The 20,078-nt window shown below is 31.0% G+C and overlaps 1 protein-coding gene across 1 annotated transcript; it reads right to left on the bottom strand.

Annotated features, from left to right (window-relative positions):
• Positions 1-8,812: 8,812 nt before the first annotated feature.
• Positions 8,813-20,068, bottom strand: LOC146530067 (proton channel OtopLc-like). The gene is made up of 15 exons (XM_085201079.1): positions 19,809-20,068; positions 18,528-18,698; positions 14,863-14,935; positions 14,499-14,567; positions 14,220-14,370; positions 13,777-13,882; positions 13,546-13,695; positions 13,233-13,386; positions 12,498-12,694; positions 12,024-12,174; positions 11,526-11,657; positions 11,004-11,100; positions 10,434-10,589; positions 10,052-10,301; positions 8,813-9,941 (listed from the first exon to the last, which is right to left on the bottom strand). The coding sequence occupies exons 1-15, from the start codon at positions 19,971-19,973 to the stop codon at positions 9,621-9,623; spliced, it is 2,343 nt and encodes a 780-aa protein (XP_085057205.1). The 5' UTR covers positions 19,974-20,068; the 3' UTR covers positions 8,813-9,620.
• Positions 20,069-20,078: the final 10 nt, after the last annotated feature.

The following is a 20,078-nucleotide window of genomic DNA, read 5'->3' as shown; positions in this document are numbered from 1 at the left end:
TTGTTTATGTACTGTTATTTTACAATATTTACTTTCCTTTAGAAAGCATATGATGGCCACGATATTTCCAAGCGTAGGTTTGTGCAAACACTTAATACGAGGTCGAAAGTCTATCAACGGGCGAGCAGTACGCGGAGACAGTGCGCTCTTCGTGCCTCGTTTACTATTATTGCACCATTAGAATCGGCTGGCTTTGCGGAGATTGAAAAACATTTAAGAGATTCAATTACAAACAATAGCAGATAAAAACATTTATTTTTACTTAATATAAATGGATTTTGAGATATTAAAATATTTCTTTTTATTCCTATTACTTATTGGATATTATTTTTTTAAAACATTTTGTAAAAGTGTATAATATTATTAATATTTAAAGTTAGTAGTACTGATAAATTGATAGGATCGTATCAAATTTTAATTTTAATTGTAACCTGTTTTAAAGCAGTTAGATCTAAGAAGTATACACTTCTTGAGTACAGATACTTTCGTAATAAGAATTTTTTACTCATTTTTCCAACTTGGATGACATTAAAATAAATTAATATATGATATTTCATCATTAATTTACTGTAGTCGTCGGGTACTCACACTTTATCTATATATATAAAAGAACTTGTCCTCACTGACTGAGGTAAGACGCACGCACAGCCGTAACCGCTGATGGTAGAAACGTGAAATTTGGACAGATGTTTACTATCGTAATCTGGACATCCACTAAGAAGGGATTTTGAAAAATTTTAACGCTAAAGCGGTGAAATAGGGGTTGAAAGGTTGTATAGAAAAAAAATTAAATCGGCACCGATTTTTATAAAATTTTAAATTTAGATTTTTAAAAGTATTTAATTGAACACGTATTTCATCGTTTTCTAGAATTCACCCCCTAAGGGTGCAAATAAGGGGTTGAAAGTTTGTATGGAAAAATCTGTAAATCGCCACCGATTTTTATAAAATTTGAAATTTAGACTCTTAAAAATATTTCATTGAATACGTGTTTCATGGTTTATTAGAATTCACCCTTAAATAAGCAAGCGAAGCTGCGCGCGTCCGCTAGTATACAAATAAGTATTATAGATAAAAATAAAATAGGATTAAAAATAATTTTAAGAATTGCTTAGACTCCGTTCTCATTAAGACACTTCCGTTCTCCATATTCCGTTGAATTCTGGAGGCATTGCGTAAATATTTACCATATAAATATTTATTACAAAAATCCAAACAAATTATATAAATATGTTAAATGTTATAAAAATGTATAATTATAATTTTTAATTAAACAAAAAATATTTTACAACCGTACTTTGCATTTGTTTAAGAAATAAATAAAATTGAATTGCTATTAATTTAAAAGTAAAAATACAAAAAAAAATATTACAAATATTACTAATTAAATTCTCCATATTAATATCAGATTATCACATCTAAAATTTTATTAGAAAAACACAAATAACAAATAAAAACGTCGAAGTAGTCACTATCAAAGTAAAGTGCAGTGGGACGACAAAACGGTGCCGAACACGCCCGGAAGCGCCGTTAAAGGCATTATTATCCGGACGGTCGCGCTGCAAATAAATCGTCTGCCGCTCTTTCGATTATCCTCAAATCTTCATTACACCGACATATGCTCTCGCCTTATAGCTAGCTCTCCAGCTTACTTTACACTGTTTTTTATTCGTGGAACGTTTTCAGTCTGTTATTACACAATTTTTGAAGAAAAACACTATAATAGCTTTGTAATTTTTACTCATAACTATCTATTGTATTATCTAAACTATTGAGAGAAACAAAAAAGTACTTAATTGGAATTTGTTACATAAAAACATCATAAGTTCTTTAAAATCTTATTAATCTTATTAGTTACTTTAATATTGGTTCCATGTTACAGTTTGAACGTTGAAAAGAAATTTTGCCAATATCGGGTATATGAATCACGGAAACTTCTGTTGCGTACGAAACTTTTAATGAAATACAGTCGATGATGTTATTTAAAAATAATATACGTACTTAATATTACCCCAAATATGGCTTTATATTTAATTTTCAGGGTAAATAAATAATTTAATTTCTTAATTTTATTTTAATTTAATTTTCTCAATAATATGTATAACATAAACATTACAGAAAGTGTATTCATTGAACAAACTATACCTAGAACTGCATTTTAGATAGCAGCAACGAGGGAAAACTATTTAGGACTATGTGGAACTTGAGGTCGTAGTTAGTGCGATATAGTTAGAGTTTTATTCAAATGGAGGCAAAAGCTTGTGACAACCGCGCCCACCGGATATTGATTTACTGGAGCCAATGGAGCTCGGTTCCGTTGCAGCCTCTGATACACCACGTAAGCTTTGTGCCGCGTTGTGGGTAATTAATTTTCACGAGGTCGCCGCTAATACGATCACGTGATGTACTTAAAATATTCTATTATTATATGTCGCTGTCATTTTTTTGTGGTATATTTAATGAACGTGTAATTTTATATATTTTTTACATATATAAAAATATAATAAAGTCATAAATGGCGTTAAACAAAACATTATCATATGATCAACATGACTTACTGTGATTTAAAAAAAATAACTTCATAAAGGCCATCGTGGCGCAGCGGCACAAGGGTGTGTGTTCCGTGCACAGCAGGGTAGGCAGAAGAAACCCAGTGTTAAGACACTCCGTTCGTTATTTTTCTGTACTAAATTTAATGATTATCTTATGAACACATTTACTATCTATGTTTATTTTGTATGCTGTGATCAACAAATGAATTAGTGTAATGCTTCCTAAACGTTTGATATGGTATGAATAACATCAGAGGGTGATACGAATGGATGAGCCGCGCGGGACACCAACGCCGGTGTCGCCTTTATACCTTACAAATACATGGATGTGGTACTTTATGCATTCTAAAATTTAATTTAGAGATTTTAAGCTTTCAAAAGTTTAAAAAGGCTTAAGAATGTTTCGTTAAGCTTAAGTTATACATTTTATAAGGTCCCACTACTTATAAAGTCCGGTTAATGCCGCAATACAGGTATCCTAGTACGGCAACAGTGGCACCCATTATAATTGTACGAAATGTATAGTTTAGCTATAAATTACCATGTATTTTAGAAAATGTAAATGGTGATAAATAAAGTTATTATTATTATTATCGTAACTAATTAATGAAAACAAAAGTTAAATGTAATTCATGTTTACTAAAAATAACTATTACTGAGATTTATACTTATTCAACTTATTTGGGACCAGTCATAGTGCAGGGGCACAAGTATCTGACTAAAAATGCTACTGGGTTCTCCCTAATTGAGGAAATGAAATATTTAGATATTTCTTCGCTCTGGTGTCGAGACAAACTGAGGCGCTGAATTTCGCCTATCAGCGCACAATTCCTTGGAATTGTTTCAATTCAAATTGTCGTAGTGTCTTAACACTCTGTTCCTTCTGCCTACTTGCTGTGTGTGGGATACAATGTGAAGCTGATTGAATTTGATTTAAAGGTAGTACATCGAAAGCCACAATAACTTTTATAATATCAAAACAGTTTCCTCTTTTGTAGTATAGCGACGATTATCAGTGGGAATCGGGTCGGATGGGGACGGGGCGCGATTCTCTCACTCGAGAGATCACCTGAAAGTGTACCACTTAATAACTCACATCCTCTCTCGGTTCACTGGGCATCCGCTGGATCGTCACATATCTCTAAATATGAGCGGCGGAGCGTGCTACGGTACAGCGCATGCCGTCGCTCGCGCTTAGCAGACGAATTAATTATTTTTTATTAACAATATTATAATTATTATGTTGTTATAGATGTTATATATTTTGGAAGGTAAAAAACATTTTTTGGATTTATTTAAAGTGTTATTCCATACAAAATTAACTAGAATTATAGTAAACATAGAATTGTTAACGTAGCGGTAAAGTATTTTAGGTAACAAACAGAACAAACATTGCGACTAAACTATCTATTGTTAATACAACATATATTCACAATAGGTAATTTATTAAAGGAAATGAGCGCGCAGCTACGGGCTACAATTGTAAATTTATTTTTCAGCTTCACGCTCTTTCCCGCATGTTGCTACAAGGTAGGTAAGGGGAGCGCAGTGTTAACACACTCCGCACTACACTTTCCGCCTAATTTTGGAATATTGCTTATTCAACTAAATATATCAAAATATAAACCATTACATTTCCTCGAGTGGAAATCGAACCCACGACCTGTCGCGTTTACAATCACTTCCTTGTGCTCCTACGCCACGACTGGCCTTTTAATCGTATATTGTAAATTGAAGGCATAAGACAATAATTAGCTGTACGTCATAGTAGTCTTAGTAAATAAAACATGTTGGATCTATTTAAAAATTAGCATAACATTTTTTATAATATAAAATATAGCATCGCGTGAATTTGTCAACTATTTCCCAGTTCGTTCAGATTGTGCTTACACAATGTTTTCTTAACAAGAATAAACTACGTGGAACTATTGGAGAGTTTAATAATATTCATTGGGTTCTGGCAATTTTACGGACGAGCGGCGGCGCGTCTTTGATCAGCTTCGACTAGCTCGAGAAGTCAAATTGACGAAGCTGCAGCTTAACAAATCCTAAGAGCTGTTGCCTATGTATCTCGTCTAATTTGATTTCTTTATATTATATATTTTTCTTGAAATGTATTCAAAGAAAATTGTGACATGGGAAATTGTAATAAGCTACGCAATTTTCCTAATAACATTTTACCTCTTGTCACTTTGTCGCAAGCCTGTTTTTATATAGTTTTTATTGAACTCACTCGTAACTCAATTTTTCACCCCAAATTTATCGATATAAAAACACGTATATTCTGATAATTGTATTGCTCTTCCAAAGGGAAATAAGAAACTTTTAGTGTTTAGTTGACGAAATCATATCGTTCAATAGATATTTCTTTTTGACGGTAATTAATCATGTATGTATATGCAATATTTATTTATTAAATAATCTAATTTAATATATTACGTTTGACTTTATAAAAATAAATGATAAAAAGCAACTAGAGTTTACATTAAACATATATATTCTATTGTCATTTTCTTATACAAATTCTTATAGAATAAAGCAAAATTTTACCAAATCAAATAAGTAAGTAAAATGTTTTTCTTACTTTTCCCTAAAAGCAAAGAAAACATTGTTGATTAGACAGCTTGAATGAACACTTACCTTTCAATAACGTCAGAACAAGAAGCTAAACGATTGCCTTTCCACGTCAATCGTAGTTCAGGAGAGCACTAATGCTTACTAATAGTGATATATATATTAGTTCAAATTAAGATATAGAAAATGAACACTATTTTTTTGTGAAGTACACTTATTATTTTTTTTAAATTCACTATATATTATTTTTAATCGCGTGTGTCATAGGTGGCTAACAATGCGCGTGTGCGCTTGTCACGGGTCGCAGGGGCGATGTTGTCGCGCTCTTCCGGTGCGCGGGCGCAGCTGAAGCGCCCACCGTGACTGTATGTAGAGTAGCATGCTCTAATAAATGGTCACTTTAACATTAATTTGTGATACCGTTACTATTTTGATGAGTTTCATGTTTAATCAACTGTTATACTAAAATAATCATTATTGGTATTTAATTAAAATTTATGTATTTAACTTTTGATATTTCTTTATATTATCGTTTATAAAAAAAAAAATATATAATATAAATCATGTATAATAATAATAATAATAGAGTAACTGTATATTCATTATGAAGTATAAAATTAAAAGGTTCATTTTATAAACTAACTAATTAGTAGATAGTACATGCTGGAGCGGCTTTTATGATGCAATTAATGGATACAGTTTAAGTGTTGTGAAAAACAAACGGGGTATTAATTTAATAGTGACATGCTAATGGAGGACAGCCACCTGAGCTTTTGCTTTAAAATGTTTTCATTATAAAGTTTACTGATACAGGAAAATGTTTATAATATGGTTTATCCCATTTCACTTTTGAACCTTTTAATGGTAGGATTACCTAGTACCTGATTTTAAATAGATAGAAAACGTTATGGTAAGATGGTATACATACCTTCTATATACTTAGTACCTATACTTACCTTAGAAATTTAAAAAATAACTATGAAGTTTTTCTTTTTTTGCTTCTCGCAGTATCCCGCAGATAGCAGGCTAGGCAGAGGGAGCCTAGTGTAAAGATATTCCCCATTTCCGCGGAATCCTGGAGGCATTGAGTGTTGAGTCGCAAAATTCAGTACCGCCCTTTGCCTCGGTAACAGAGCGGGGACATAAAAATAGTAAGTCATTTCCTCAAGTGTGAATTGAACCCACAGCCGGTCGCGTTTACAGTCATTTTACCTAGTATTTCTTAGGTCATCATATCGCAGGGGGACGTGAGTTCGATTTCCACTCGGGTGCATGATTATTATATTCAAATTCTTGTTATTCCTGAAGTTGCGGCAACTAATTATAATAAATGTGTATATTTATGCTCGTAAAGATAGATTATATACTCGTATGTATTTTCATAGGGATTAACAGAAATACCTATAAAATTACATTAAATTGAAGTAGCTCTTAAGAATTAAGTAGGTACACTGATTAAAGGATATAGTGAAGTGAGCACATTAAAGTAGCATTTGTGATAGTTTCATTAAATTATGTGAAGCTATAGAAAATGCAATGAATTGTGTTGTATTGTTTTTCTATAATATGTATTTTAAAAAAATAATTAACTTAAAACTTACTCGTATATGTTTATAAGCTTATAAGAAGGATTAGTAATAGATTTTTTTTGTGGCAGGGAATGATTGATATCTATTATTTAATTATTATATTATGCATTTATGTTTTATGTTATTCTAATAATTTATGATATTTAAAAATATGTATATTCTTGTATTCACACGTACATTTATAGGATTTTTTAAAAATTATATTCGCCTAAATGCTAATTAATATTCTTAATAATCTATACAAATAATAAAACTGTAACTGTTCGGCGTGTGTTCATTGATGATATATGAGAAAAACAATGATTGGAGGCATGTATCAATAAAGTAGAACTCAAAACAATTCTTTCTCAAAATTTTATCTATTTGTCAATTTGTCTGCTTATGGGTTAACGTGTACAACGCACGCTAATCTCAAAAACGGCTTGACCAAAATAAATGAATTTTAATAAAATCATTTAAAAAAATACTTCACTTTAATTATGCATTAAATGTAATATTAAAATATTTACATACGATTCAACAAAAAATTGTTCACCAAGGGGATCGTTGGAGCAATCGGACATATTTTTCGATCGCCATTCATAAATGCTCGAATTTTGTCAATTCAACGCTGGCAGTGGTTATGTAGAGAAGATCGGAAACAATTAGACAACTGTGGCATTGGTCAGCCGAGCGCATATCCGCGCTGGCGTTCTGCCCTACTGATACAGTGAGCCTCACCTCCGCGATCGCACTAATAATACCTTATTATGGCAACACACAAAGTTCACATTAGTATAAACGAATGGATAAAATGTCCTATCGCGATTTTTTTTCTCATTTCAAGTAAAGAGAAAATATTTGAGCGCTCATCATTTTTTATTCGCTTAATTGTGTTGAGCTATAATGGAAATTTTATATCTATTAGAAATTTTATTTAAATTTTTATATTTGTGTTGTATTTTACGTATATATGTAGTTTTATTTATAATATTTTTGTAATATATATTATGTGAAATAGAAACAGTTAACATAAAATCGTATGTTTATAACAGACACCATAGTGTATATTTAGCTATAATATAGCTTCTAGATGTCTTAAATACATTATTTACAATACTGTGGCAAAGAGCTTTGACTTCCTATATACAATGCTTCTTCAAAATAAACAAAAAATATATTAATTTCTATTATTAAAAAATTGATGTTTCAAAAAAACATTTATTGGCATTTTCATCTTAACAGTGCAAAAGCATCAGTGCAAAATGTATATATACAAGTAAAATGATTCTAAAATCTAAATTGACCAGATAATATTTATTGAACATCTAAAAATAATTTTAATAGCTTTCAGTATACCGCATGAACTATATTAGTTTGTAAATTGTGTAGGCAGGAGACGATGTATGTCCCGAGGTTGTTCAAGTAACTAGTTTGTATCTCCGCTAAGTGCGTCCTGCCGGACCGTACTACTTAACCTAATATTCGGTAATTGTGTTAAAGGGCAGAATTAATTAACTGCCTCTTGGACTTGGTTAGCTAAGACGCCGTGATGATACGTGCATTGTATGCAACGTATATACATGCATATGTATGTCTTAGCCTAATAAAGTTGCATAGACTATAATATATTTGTTAGAAATTCTCCGTACACAATTTAATTGTTCTCAATTCAATGTTCGGATATTTTTTTATATTGTAATACTGATTTTATATTCTTGAAAAAATGGGGAAGAAGATTAGGATTTGGCCGATCACTTATTCTAACTGATCTTGGTCTGAGAAGGTAAGTCGCGATACTCAGGGCGGGTTGGTGAAGGTAACCCAATACCCTCGACTCCGTATCGGTCCTAGCTGGCTTCCGCCGCCGGGTGCTACGGAAATATCCTTTAGCATCCTTCGATCGGTCAAAGAGGAGTACCGTTTTAGTGGTTAATATGGAAAATAATGGATGGAAAATGACTATAATAATGCATGAGTTCTACATAGCCCGCAGTAGTTTCCACTGGAGTAGTGTAAGAAGACTAAAGTTTTAGAAAATTTTCGAATACGATTTAATAACTTGGTAAAGGCAGGTTTTTAGGTATAGAAATAAAGACAATAAATAAAATAAGCACATTCCTATTAATAATTATTATTTATCTATCTATTCTTAATATACAACATTATGAAATATTTATACGATAACAATTTTCTATTTATCATTTCTAATTAATAAATAGTTTTATCTACTACTTAAATGAATAAACACAAATAAAACGAATTAAATAATTGTCTTTATAAAAGATAATATTTAAGTGTCTTTAAATATATTCTAAAACACTTCTTAAATCTAGAAATAAATGCGACCTATCGTTGTACAATTTTTACAAATCTCTTTTAGTAACAGTGAGTGAGAAACCTACTTATATTTTACTAAAATATACCTATTAATTTTTTTTATTATTATTGTTCTCGAATTTCATATAAATAAATTGCTTACAAAAATTGACTTATTTATAGTGATATTTGGTGATAGTAAAAATAATATTTTAATTATCTTAAAGTAAAGAAAATTGAAAAACGAAACTATTCTTATATTATTTTTGTTTTGTAAACCATAATTTTTCTAGTTTCTACCAATTTGGCTAACCTTTTTTAAATTAATTTTATTATGTTTAAAAATATCCTGTATCCCGCACACAGCAGGGTAGGCACAGGGAACCTACTGTTCAGACACTCCGTTCCCCACTTTCTGCCGAATTCTGGAGGCATTGCGTGTTTAGTGGCAGAACTCAACGCCGCGCTTTGCCTCGACACAGAGCGAAGAAATGGAAATATAAACGTAAATACAAACGTAAATAAAAATATAAATTATTATCTTTGTTACCTATAAATGCTATTTCTGCCTTACATGGTACTAAGTAACAAGTCGCTATTTATTATATTAATGATCTGAACCAGGTTTATATGCAGCATCCCAAATATCAGCAAAGCAAACGCTCGAATGGAACCTATAAAACATTATGAGAGGTAGACTGATATGACCTAATATACTCCATACCACTTTACCATAAAACTCATATCTTTCATCAAGGCTTTCTGGAGATTTGTAAGAGAATGTATTAAACAGCCACATGGCCACATTACTTATTATAAGGAACATCAGGACCTCACGTCCTGGTTTCGTCCGTCTAAGTTTTCGACTGTTACTGCATCGCCGAAGTCCGTCCACTAGCAATGCTGTCTGTAATATAACTTGTATGACCTGCAAATTAATATTATTTTAAATATTTTAGCTATAAAATGTTTGTATATGTGTTTGATGGTTAAATTATTTATATAAATAATATATAACTATAATAGAACTATAATTACCATTAAAGCAACATCTATTGTTTTTACAATGTTCAATATGCTAATGGTTGCTATCATAGAAAATACTGTTTCCATGAAAAAGGCCGGCAGACATATAAATAGCAGTATATCATCTAAAAGAGAGATAGGGTGTTCATTGATATCTAATTTCCTCGTTTGATTGTATGCAATCACTACTGAGATGAGCAATATAGCATGCAAACCCAGTTTCGTACAGGAATTCAAGAGGTAGCTCAGTTCTTGGAAGTCCCTGAAAAAAAAATGCATTTAATTTATAACTGAAAACATGAATAAGAAACTTTTATATATTTTTTTCAAAAATGCCCAAATTAGCATGAAATAAATGTTATATCATTATAAGTATATATAATTTTTCACGTACTTGCCAACACCATTAAAAACGAAGCCCAATATTAATATACCAGCTGTTAAAACAGTCAATATCATCCCCAGGAACAGCCCCCTGTTAGATGCGTGACAATCTGCATAAATTACTATATTACTTGTATAGTCATTGTCTTCACTGGCTGTTGGTATTCTGTAATAAATATATATATATATATATATATATATATATATATATGTATATCTTAACTTGGCTGTCGAGTCACAGTATTATGTTATTCACGAAAGTGAATTATTTAACATTTTCATTTACTCAATTTGGTAAAAAGGCAAAGCACGGCGTTGAATTCCGCCATCGTGAAAATTCAGCGGAAAGTAACGAATGGAGTGGTTTACTAGGCACCCTCTACCTATAGTGCTATCAAGTGGTGTTCAGTAATAGAATTCCACACACATTTACTTATAAGTTATACCCGAGCGGGAAAAAATAAGTCATTCCACCGAATGGAGATTGAACCCACAATCTTTGCGTTTTACCGTCAGATATAGTTTTAATGGACCTCATATTTATAACTGAAGGTAGGTATATATTATTTGTTCAACATACTTGCAAACAGTATTATTGTCTTCTAAGCTAGACGTGCCGTCGGACTCTGTGTTCGAACACGATCCAATATGGCTCCAGATAATGTAGTATACAGCAACTACAAGTAAAATCAATTTTATGAATGGGCATAGTAAAATTAATTTAAAATATTATAATTTTCATATATAATATTACATATATGAAAAAAAATATATTTATAATGAAAGTATTCTTAGTAAGTAGTATGTAAACATAATAAAATTTATTTGTCAATAAAAATATACGACTAAACGTTATCATTTAATTATAAAACAATTGAACAGAGCATAGTGACATTCCTAAAATATTCGTTAAACAGCTTGGTTTATCAGAGGTTGTTTTATCAAACACCGAATTCCGTTAATATCAGTTAATTATTTACTTTGATAATAATTATTAATAAAATTTACTTTATTTATTTAATTTACAGATTTTTTAAATAACGAAGGACAAATTGGCAAAAGAATTACTTATAATACTTTTTTAAAAATTTGAATTCCTTACCTATAAGAATGTTGAATTCGACACCAAAAGGATATAAATATGGTGAAAGATTTTCAACGATGGTAGTGATCGTCGCTGGACCTTTGCAATTTTCATTATAAAGTCCACTTATATTCAAAAAACTGCGTGTTTCTTAAAACAAAAAGTGTTAATATTAGAGTAATATACCGGCAAGTGCGAGTCGTATTATCGATAGTTCCGTTTCAATTTCAGAATTGTTTGTCAACGGGAAGTATAACTTCTAAAAGTTGACAAACTTAAGTTTGCACTAATTTTGTATGAAATGAATTACTATTAAAATAATTAATAAAATAAATAAATATAATAATTAAAGTTTACATTTATTTGTATAGCAAGTTTTCAGTTTCTGCCAAATTTCATAATTGTAGGTCTTTGATTACGCGGCTAAAAAATCTTTTTCTAACTTATAAGTTCGTGCGCGCTATATAATCATAGATACATATGTACTTATTTAAAATAGTACATTATAATACTTACCAGTTTCAGAATAAGTTTCCGTTTTATTCCTATTACCGTATATTGAGTTTGCATAAATAGTTAAGGCTAAAATTATTTCACGAACAATAGTAGATATCCAGAAACATAAGCTGCTCCCAATCATGTGCATGAAGCCGAAGTGAGCTAAGCCCTGTTTACAATAACCATTTAGTTACAATTTAGTGGTGGTAAAAAAATAAAAAAATCAACTTTAGGCTGTACCTATCTCGCACACAGCAGGGTAGGCAGAGGGAACCTAGTGTTAAGACACTCTGTTACCCACTTTTTGCCAATTTCTGGAGACATTGCGTGTTGAGTGGCAGAGCTCTACGCCGCGCTTTACCTCGACACCAGAGCGAAGAAATGGAAATATAAATTTAAATAAATATTTTATCTCTTCGAGTGGGGATCGAACCCACAACCAGTCGGTTTTACTACTATAAAACTAAAATAAAAATAAAAAAGAAAACGTACCTGAGCTCGTAATATAAGAACATTTGAATATTTGAATATGAAGTAAAGTTGTAAAAAACAATATAGTGGATTGCACACGTCGAGTATAACTTGCGCTATGTCGATACAATCCTCATTATTAATATCGTCATCAAAAATATAACTTATTTCTACCGCGATCAGTAGAACCGAGTGTACTAAGTGTCCTAGTGCGAAACCTGAAAAGTATTGTCAAATTTTAATATTAGACTGATGGGAATATTCCTTCAGGCTATCCTCATGCAGTAGGTTAGTGTGTCTTATTTCAAACGCGATGGTTGTGGTTGTAGAAATGAATTATTTACATTTTCCCGTAAACGCAATGCGATGCTGAAATTCGCTTCTTAACCCGCTCAATTTCGGCTTTGCTAACGCAGAACAGTGTCTAAACACTAGTTTATCAAATAAGCTACGAAAAAAAAAACATTTAAGTGGTTAGTATTAGGTTTAGTTTAAGGATAGTGGATTCTATTTCAGTTCAGAACAGTTTCTGTGTTAAATATATATCCATGTTTTGTAATTTTATCATTTGAAGAATGTAACTAATTATAATTAACAATACAATAATTATTTAATATGATTATTTATAACTCTATAGTCTCTACAAGTTTGTGATTTCAATGTTGTTAAGAGATTAAGAATAAATGTCTGGTGACGACTTCAGTGACATTATTATTTTTAAGCTTATTAGAAACTCAAATCTAGATCTTCACTCACCAGCGGCCCCCAATTTTAAGTAAAAACTTCCAGAATGCCTTCCGGTGCTAAAGCAGTAATCGTGTCTTAAAGGTATTAGGACTGCCGACGGAAACCCACGTGACAATGTGCTCTGTGGTGTGCGATCACCCGTGCCGTTGATGTTGTACTCTTCCTGTGTTTTTTTAAATAACTTGTATCAGTAAAATAAATCTTTAACTTATTCATAATTAATTTATTTTTCTCTTTCATCACTATCAATTATGTTTTAGTTACAGTAACTCGGCCATGATATGACAATATTGTAAAAATATGTATAATATAGGTAATTTACCTCTTGTTTCCGGAAAAATTCCGCCAACTTATCATTATGGATACCTTTTATCTTTTGATTCTTCAAAGCAATTGCTTTATATCTATTAATGTCTATTATTAAATATAATAAATATAGAAATCCGACAGCGAGTAATACGATAGAATAAATCTGAAAAATAAGCAATATATTACTGCTAAAAAATATTTGCTCATAAGTTTAAGATATGGTGAGAATCCAGAAAATAATTACCCTGGACGGTGCGAAGCTTATGAATGGATCAGATACGTGTATTATAATTCCAAGAGTCACCAATAACACTGCGTACATACAGCTTACCATCATTGTAAAATATTTACTGGAAAAAAAGATAAAAAAATCTGTGTAATTATATAATTTTGAAGACATACATTATATTAAATATACATAAATATCAATTTTCTGCAATAAAAAAAATATCGATTTATTTGACAAAAAACTAAAACTCAAATAGTAGTATGTACTCTAATAAAATATTTCGATAAGCTAGTATGATTGTCGCGAGCGCCATACTTGAATTAGATATACTCGAAAGATATGAGTATATTTTTAATGCAAGTTTAATAGAAGACAATAAGCGATTTATTATTAGCATTAATATAAAATTAAATATTGGTATAGTAAAATTAATAAAAATATAGTATTTAACTAATTACGTGGTGAGACGTGCGTTCTCTTTGGGGCTGGTGGGGGGAGGCGTCTGGGTATCCACAGAGCGAATAGACTGTGCATCCATTGTCGTCACTGATCTCTTCCTGGGGGTCGATCCACCACGTAAATCAATAGCTGCTTGGAGACGGTAATTGTCTGTAATAACAAAAAATATATAAGGTATGATAATGTTGAAAATATACTTCATTCAAAAACATTTAGAATTTTTAGTAACTATTTTGGCAATACTAATTTTTAAAATTTATAAAATAATGTAAACTTACTGTTCGATTTGATATCTCCATTTCTATAGATTCCATTATAAAAAATAGGACTCGGTGTAGTTTCAGCAGCTGTAAGTGTTGATAAATACAATTAAGTTTATGTTTTACCACTTTTTTTGATAAATTTGACAATAAGTGATCGTGCCAGTAAAAATAATCTAATCGATATAATAAATGTTCTATAAATAAGAATTTTCAAATGTAAAAAAATATATGTGTCATTGTAAACTTTTTATGCCGAGATATTATTATTTATAGCTTTTGTTTATGCTACATATATTATAAACTAACATATTATATACTAACATCACGATGAAAATAATTGTATATGATTATAAATATATAGAAATGTATTTATACGTACTGAGTTGTGTGGGTGCAATTGGATAATCATCTCTATTAGCTAGCGTGAGGTTTGGCAATCTGTCCGGAGAATCCTGTAATCAAAAACTCTATAAGAGAGAGGCCAGTTGTGGCGCAGGGGCCAATGTGTGGTTTTAAACTGGTTGTGGGTTCGATCCCCGCTCGAGGTTATAAAATATTTACTTTAATTTATATTTTCTTACGTTCTAGTAACGAAGCAATCGGCATTGAGTTCCGCCACTCAACACGCAATGCCTCCAGAATTTGGCGGAAAATGGTGAACGGAGTGTCTTAACACTAGGTTAGCGTGAAGTTGGTGGTGGTGAAGTTCATTTAATTTTTAAAAACTCTACAAGTCGTAAAGAACGGTCCTCTGCAACTCATAGCTTATATTTACATCAAAAATCTATACTAAAAATGGTGCGTGAATGTCGAAAGCCGTACAAAATCGGATTAATAACTTCATTAGTCGCTTGTTTCTCTCGATCGACAACACCCCGTATTTCACTATAATCCCATTACAGTGTTCCTCGTTTTTGAAACAAATTTTTGGTCGTCCACTGTCAGTTGTAAAACGGTCTGTGCGATGACATTTCAAAATATCTTTTTTTTTATTTTGTTCTTATGCAACATTATATTATTCATAATATTAAAGTATCAACGTTCTTCATATAATAATAATGCCTTGAAATTTTAAGCATTGATGGCATTTTTCTGTGCACCAAACATTTTGAACATGATATGAGGTAATTTCTATTAAAAATAAATATTTCCATTCATTTAAATGCATGCTTTGAACATTTGAGTAGTTTTAGATTTACTTAAAGAATTGTTAAAAAAAGTTTATTTACTTTGCAATGAGTGCTACAAATACAATAGCGGGACATAATTAAAAATCTCATTTGATATCAAAGATATTGACATAGCTTTATTTTATTATACTATTAAAATATAATTAGATGAAATAAGACCTCACACGGAAAAATAAATCAGAGTCCATTGCTAAAATAAAAAAAAAATAGACGAACGCGAGTGGCCGCGATGCCATTAATGAACATTTCTACTGAGCATTTATGACGCAGCCAGTTAACTGGTTGAAAAAAAAAAAAAATATAGAGATTGAATTTTCATTAGGCGAGGCGTTGGGGCGGCACGATGTGTCCGCAGTCGGTATTTACAGCGGGGTGCAGGTGGAGGGCGTAGGGCGAGGGTGGCGAGCGGCTGGACTCAAAAGGTTTACAGTTGGCTGCGCGAGAGTGACCCGCCTCACAAACACGGGCCGCGCTCGCCGCTATGGAACTGTGCGGCTCCTTTATAACAAATCCCGCACATTTTATTTTTACACTTTTAACTATGTTTTTCTTTCTTTTTTTTTTTAATATGGAGTAAGCTTAAATGTTTATTATGTAAATCTTTTCCAAAAGTGAAATCTGTTATACCTACATAAATACAAACTGATAATATTTCTTCTTACTACTACTACTTAGTAATAAGACATTCCGTTCCCCACTTTCGGTTTTCGGAGGTATTGTGTGCTGACTCGTGAACAACGCTCCGCTTTTGCCTTGGTACAAGAGCAAAGGAATTATTATCGGCCTCAATATTTACATTTATACGTAATGTATTGAAGTCAAATTTTTATTTTAAATTGTATAAAATCTTTAGAGTTCATATAACTACAAGTTATAATTTTATGTTTCTTCTTCTATTTATATTCGTATAATATTACGTATTTTTTCTACATATAATAACTACAGCATAATGGACTTATTTATTAATACTGGTAAAATGTAAACTAACAATATTTACAGTAAAGCGAACATATCCACATTATTCTCGTGGAAAAATCATTACAACCCATTGCGTCCATATATATGAATTCGCTGTTTAAACTACGGGCGGCGCTTAAAATAAATTTACTTTGAAAACAGGACAAAACGACATATTTGAAACAATTTTAAAATAAACTTTCAAAGTACAAATTACTCAATAATTATTTCATGCAAAAAAAATAGTGATTAATCACTGTCAGACTTACGTAGTCACGAGTTGATATACGTTATAAGGTAATTATTATTAGTTTTTAGATTTATATGATTAGAATCAATGTCATGTCGTCATCGGGTTTTTACTATTTAAAAGATTTTTCACAGATAATTAAGGCAAAAATAGATTTTGCTAATAAAATTATGTATAAATCTATATTTCAGTGAAAATATTTTTTTATTTGACAGATTTTGTGTGTTTTTAAAATTAAAAAGAATATTACAATCTTTTATTACATAAGGTAAAATTATAAATTATTAACACCTTTCGTTCGGTCTCAGTAAAGATTACGCAAATAAACATACTTAATCTTTTAATCCTGAGTTTAATGCCACTAGATAGCACGCCGAATTTTATAATCAAAATTAGCGCTTCCGTTATTATTCCCTCATTTGAAATAAAAAAAGTTTAGTGAAATAAATTTTATTATTATTATAATATTATTTCTTATAGATTCAAGGGGTTTTTGTATCCATACTACTACTACTACTATAATATCATAGAGCGGAAGAGTTTGTTTGTTTGTTTATTCGCTAAGATCTGCGAAACCACTGATTATAATACTGATATAAGATTGCGTAAATATAAATTATGAAATAATATTAATATACTCGTAATAGTTCTTTAAAATATGATATCAAAATTAAATAAGAACAAAACAAGATAAAGACTTTATTTAACGATTTTTTTTCTTTTAACTAGCTTCTTAAATATTAATTTGAGTCCTCGTTTACACAAGTCCATAATTAAATTAAATTAATTAAATGTTTTATAATGTTTTTAGGCAAAGCGTGAAGGTTTTGCCTAGCATATATGTAGAAAGAAAGGCTGAGATAACTTTGTGTTAAGTCACTCTTATATAATAATAATACTTATGAGATAATATTTAAAACTGGATAATTGATACGTAAATTGTCTTAATTACACATGGAAAATTTTATCAATAGCGTTTATCAGACATAAATCCGTTCTAAGAATATAATCCATTTACTATATCGTCCATTTTCAAATTTAAATCAAAAAGATATTTATTTAATTACATAAATATTTTGTATGGTAATCGACACTATATTAACTTTAATTTCAAAATATTCGTATCACACTATATCAAACAAATTGCAGGAATTTACACGATAATATAATTTAGATCAACAATTTTTACGGTTAGAAATTAATATGTAACTTGTATAATAAGAAATGTCAAATCCCTTATCCCCCCTTTTAGTAATTTTAATAATAATAGTAAGTATAACGGTTTAATAGCGAAAAGCCTCGACCAACACCTTAAGAGGCTATCGCTTAGCTGTTGGATCAAGAGCAGGATACAGAAGGCAGGAAGGCATTACTTGAGACGGCACGTATTGTGCGGAGGTTCCTCTCTCTGGAGCCCTAGCCATCGATGGCTTGGACCCTTGTCCCGCCCTCGGAAGAGTGGTTTTTTTATATTTTTAAATGTATCTTTTTTATAATAATTTATATTTAAAAATGTAAAATTGATTAACTAATTTAATAAAAGTATATTCTGATAGTAAGTATTAGGTAGTAAATAATTGAATATAAAATAATTAAATATTTAACAGTACGAGTGATTAATATAAATGACATAACACTTTTACTTACGACACTCTCGAGGTCTGCATACATCACGCTGCGCGGAGGGCGGCGGCGGCGGCCCGCGGTGGCGGTCACCATACTTCCTGAGACAGGTCCTGGCTGGGACATCGTCCTCCGACGAATTGGTATATCCGCTTCCGGAGCCACTGACATGGTTTTAACTGACGAGTTGTGAACCTGAATTTGGTACATCACTATTACATTAATAGATAATTTTAAAATATATAGAATTATTAATATTGTTTAATTTTTCTCACTTCTGATATATTTGTAATGAGTAAGGAAATGATTGATTAAAATTCTATTTTAGTTCATTTATACGTCTAAACTTGAGTACCACTTGCCATAGCCATTAACAATTTAAATAATCAGTCATTCCTTGTCTATTGTAATAATACTTACAGCTTACATTTTACTATAGATATATTATTAGAAAAAATATTTTTAACATTTTTTAAGTGTTATTCCACAATAAGAAATGAAAAATACTTTAAAGAAAACTTATAAAGTCTTCTATGCTTCCCATACCTTCTAATTTTTTTATTGTTCCTAAAAAGTATATTATACTACTTGATAGTCAGTTTTCGTCCTAAACTGCAAGTAACAATAAAATTCCTCAGTGTATGTTAGGCATAAATGGTATTAAGAAAAATTTGTAGTGTTAAAGTTTAAAAAAACAGGCTGTAAAGTTCAATAAAAACAATGATCGATTCTACATAAAACAGGTTCTCTTTTAAATGGTAAGCTCTACTGTGCAAAATCCCAAACGTAAATTTTGTCATGTTATTGGATTGGACTGCGAGCTGCACACCGAATATTCTAGTCTAGATAAACTTAAAAGAGAAAAGCGACGGCAGGTCTACCTATCCGTTCAGAAAAGTGGTTTATGTTACCAAGCCACGTTATTCTCTATGTAGATATGGTGTAAGTATATCTTTTTTTCGTAACTGATATAAAATGCTGAATCTTCGAGGCAATGCGTGTCGAGTGGCAGAACTCAACGCCGCTTTTACCTTGGTACCAGAGCGAACTAATGGAAAATATTAATGAATAATATTTCTTTCCCCTCGAATTGTATTCGAACCCACAACCTGTCGTGTAACACTTACATACTTGAGCCCTTGCGGTACAACTGGAATATTGAAATTTACAAAATATAAAATGCAGATTCCTAATTTGAAACATTTTAAACGTACGCCAGTATAACTTTTTTTTTTCAGGATTCACTAGCATAAGTATTATTACGTGATATATCATAAAATAATAAGAGCAAAAAAAAATACACACCCCAGGGTCATTTTCATCACTACGCGATTCATTTTCAACTTCATTTTCTCCGTCTTCTCCGAACTGTTGCAACGATGTTTCAGAGTGAAACTTTTTGTCGCCAAGGTTCTTCCTGTTTACAATCTCATCAAGCATTTCCTTCCTTGTTGTATTTTGTTCCGTCATTTCACTAATTATATATATTCAATTTATGTATATTTAATAAAAAAAAATTTTTTATCTAATCATATTTACAATACGTATGTGTCCTTTGTATAAACAATCAAAAAT

The sequence above is a fragment of the Heliconius melpomene genome, chromosome 17, assembly GCF_056956725.1.
Source record: "Heliconius melpomene rosina isolate 202511_hmr_F chromosome 17, ASM5695672v1, whole genome shotgun sequence".
NCBI classification, from domain to species: domain Eukaryota; kingdom Metazoa; phylum Arthropoda; class Insecta; order Lepidoptera; family Nymphalidae; genus Heliconius; species Heliconius melpomene.
Note: the sequence above shows the minus strand (reverse complement) of the source record. Positions and strands in the feature narration are given on the sequence as shown.

Bases quoted from the DNA above. Each gene is read 5' to 3' on its own strand.
- LOC146530067 (XM_085201079.1), bottom strand. From the start codon at position 19,973: ATGACGGAACAAAATACAACAAGGAAGGAAATGCTTGATGAGATTGTA. The intron at 14,371-14,498 runs GTAAGTTTACAT...TTGTTATTACAG, and splicing joins TGGAGATATCAAATCGAACA to ACAATTACCGTCTCCAAGCA. The intron at 11,658-12,023 runs GTAAGTATTATA...TTTTGTTTTAAG, and splicing joins GGAAACTTATTCTGAAACTG to AAACACGCAGTTTTTTGAAT.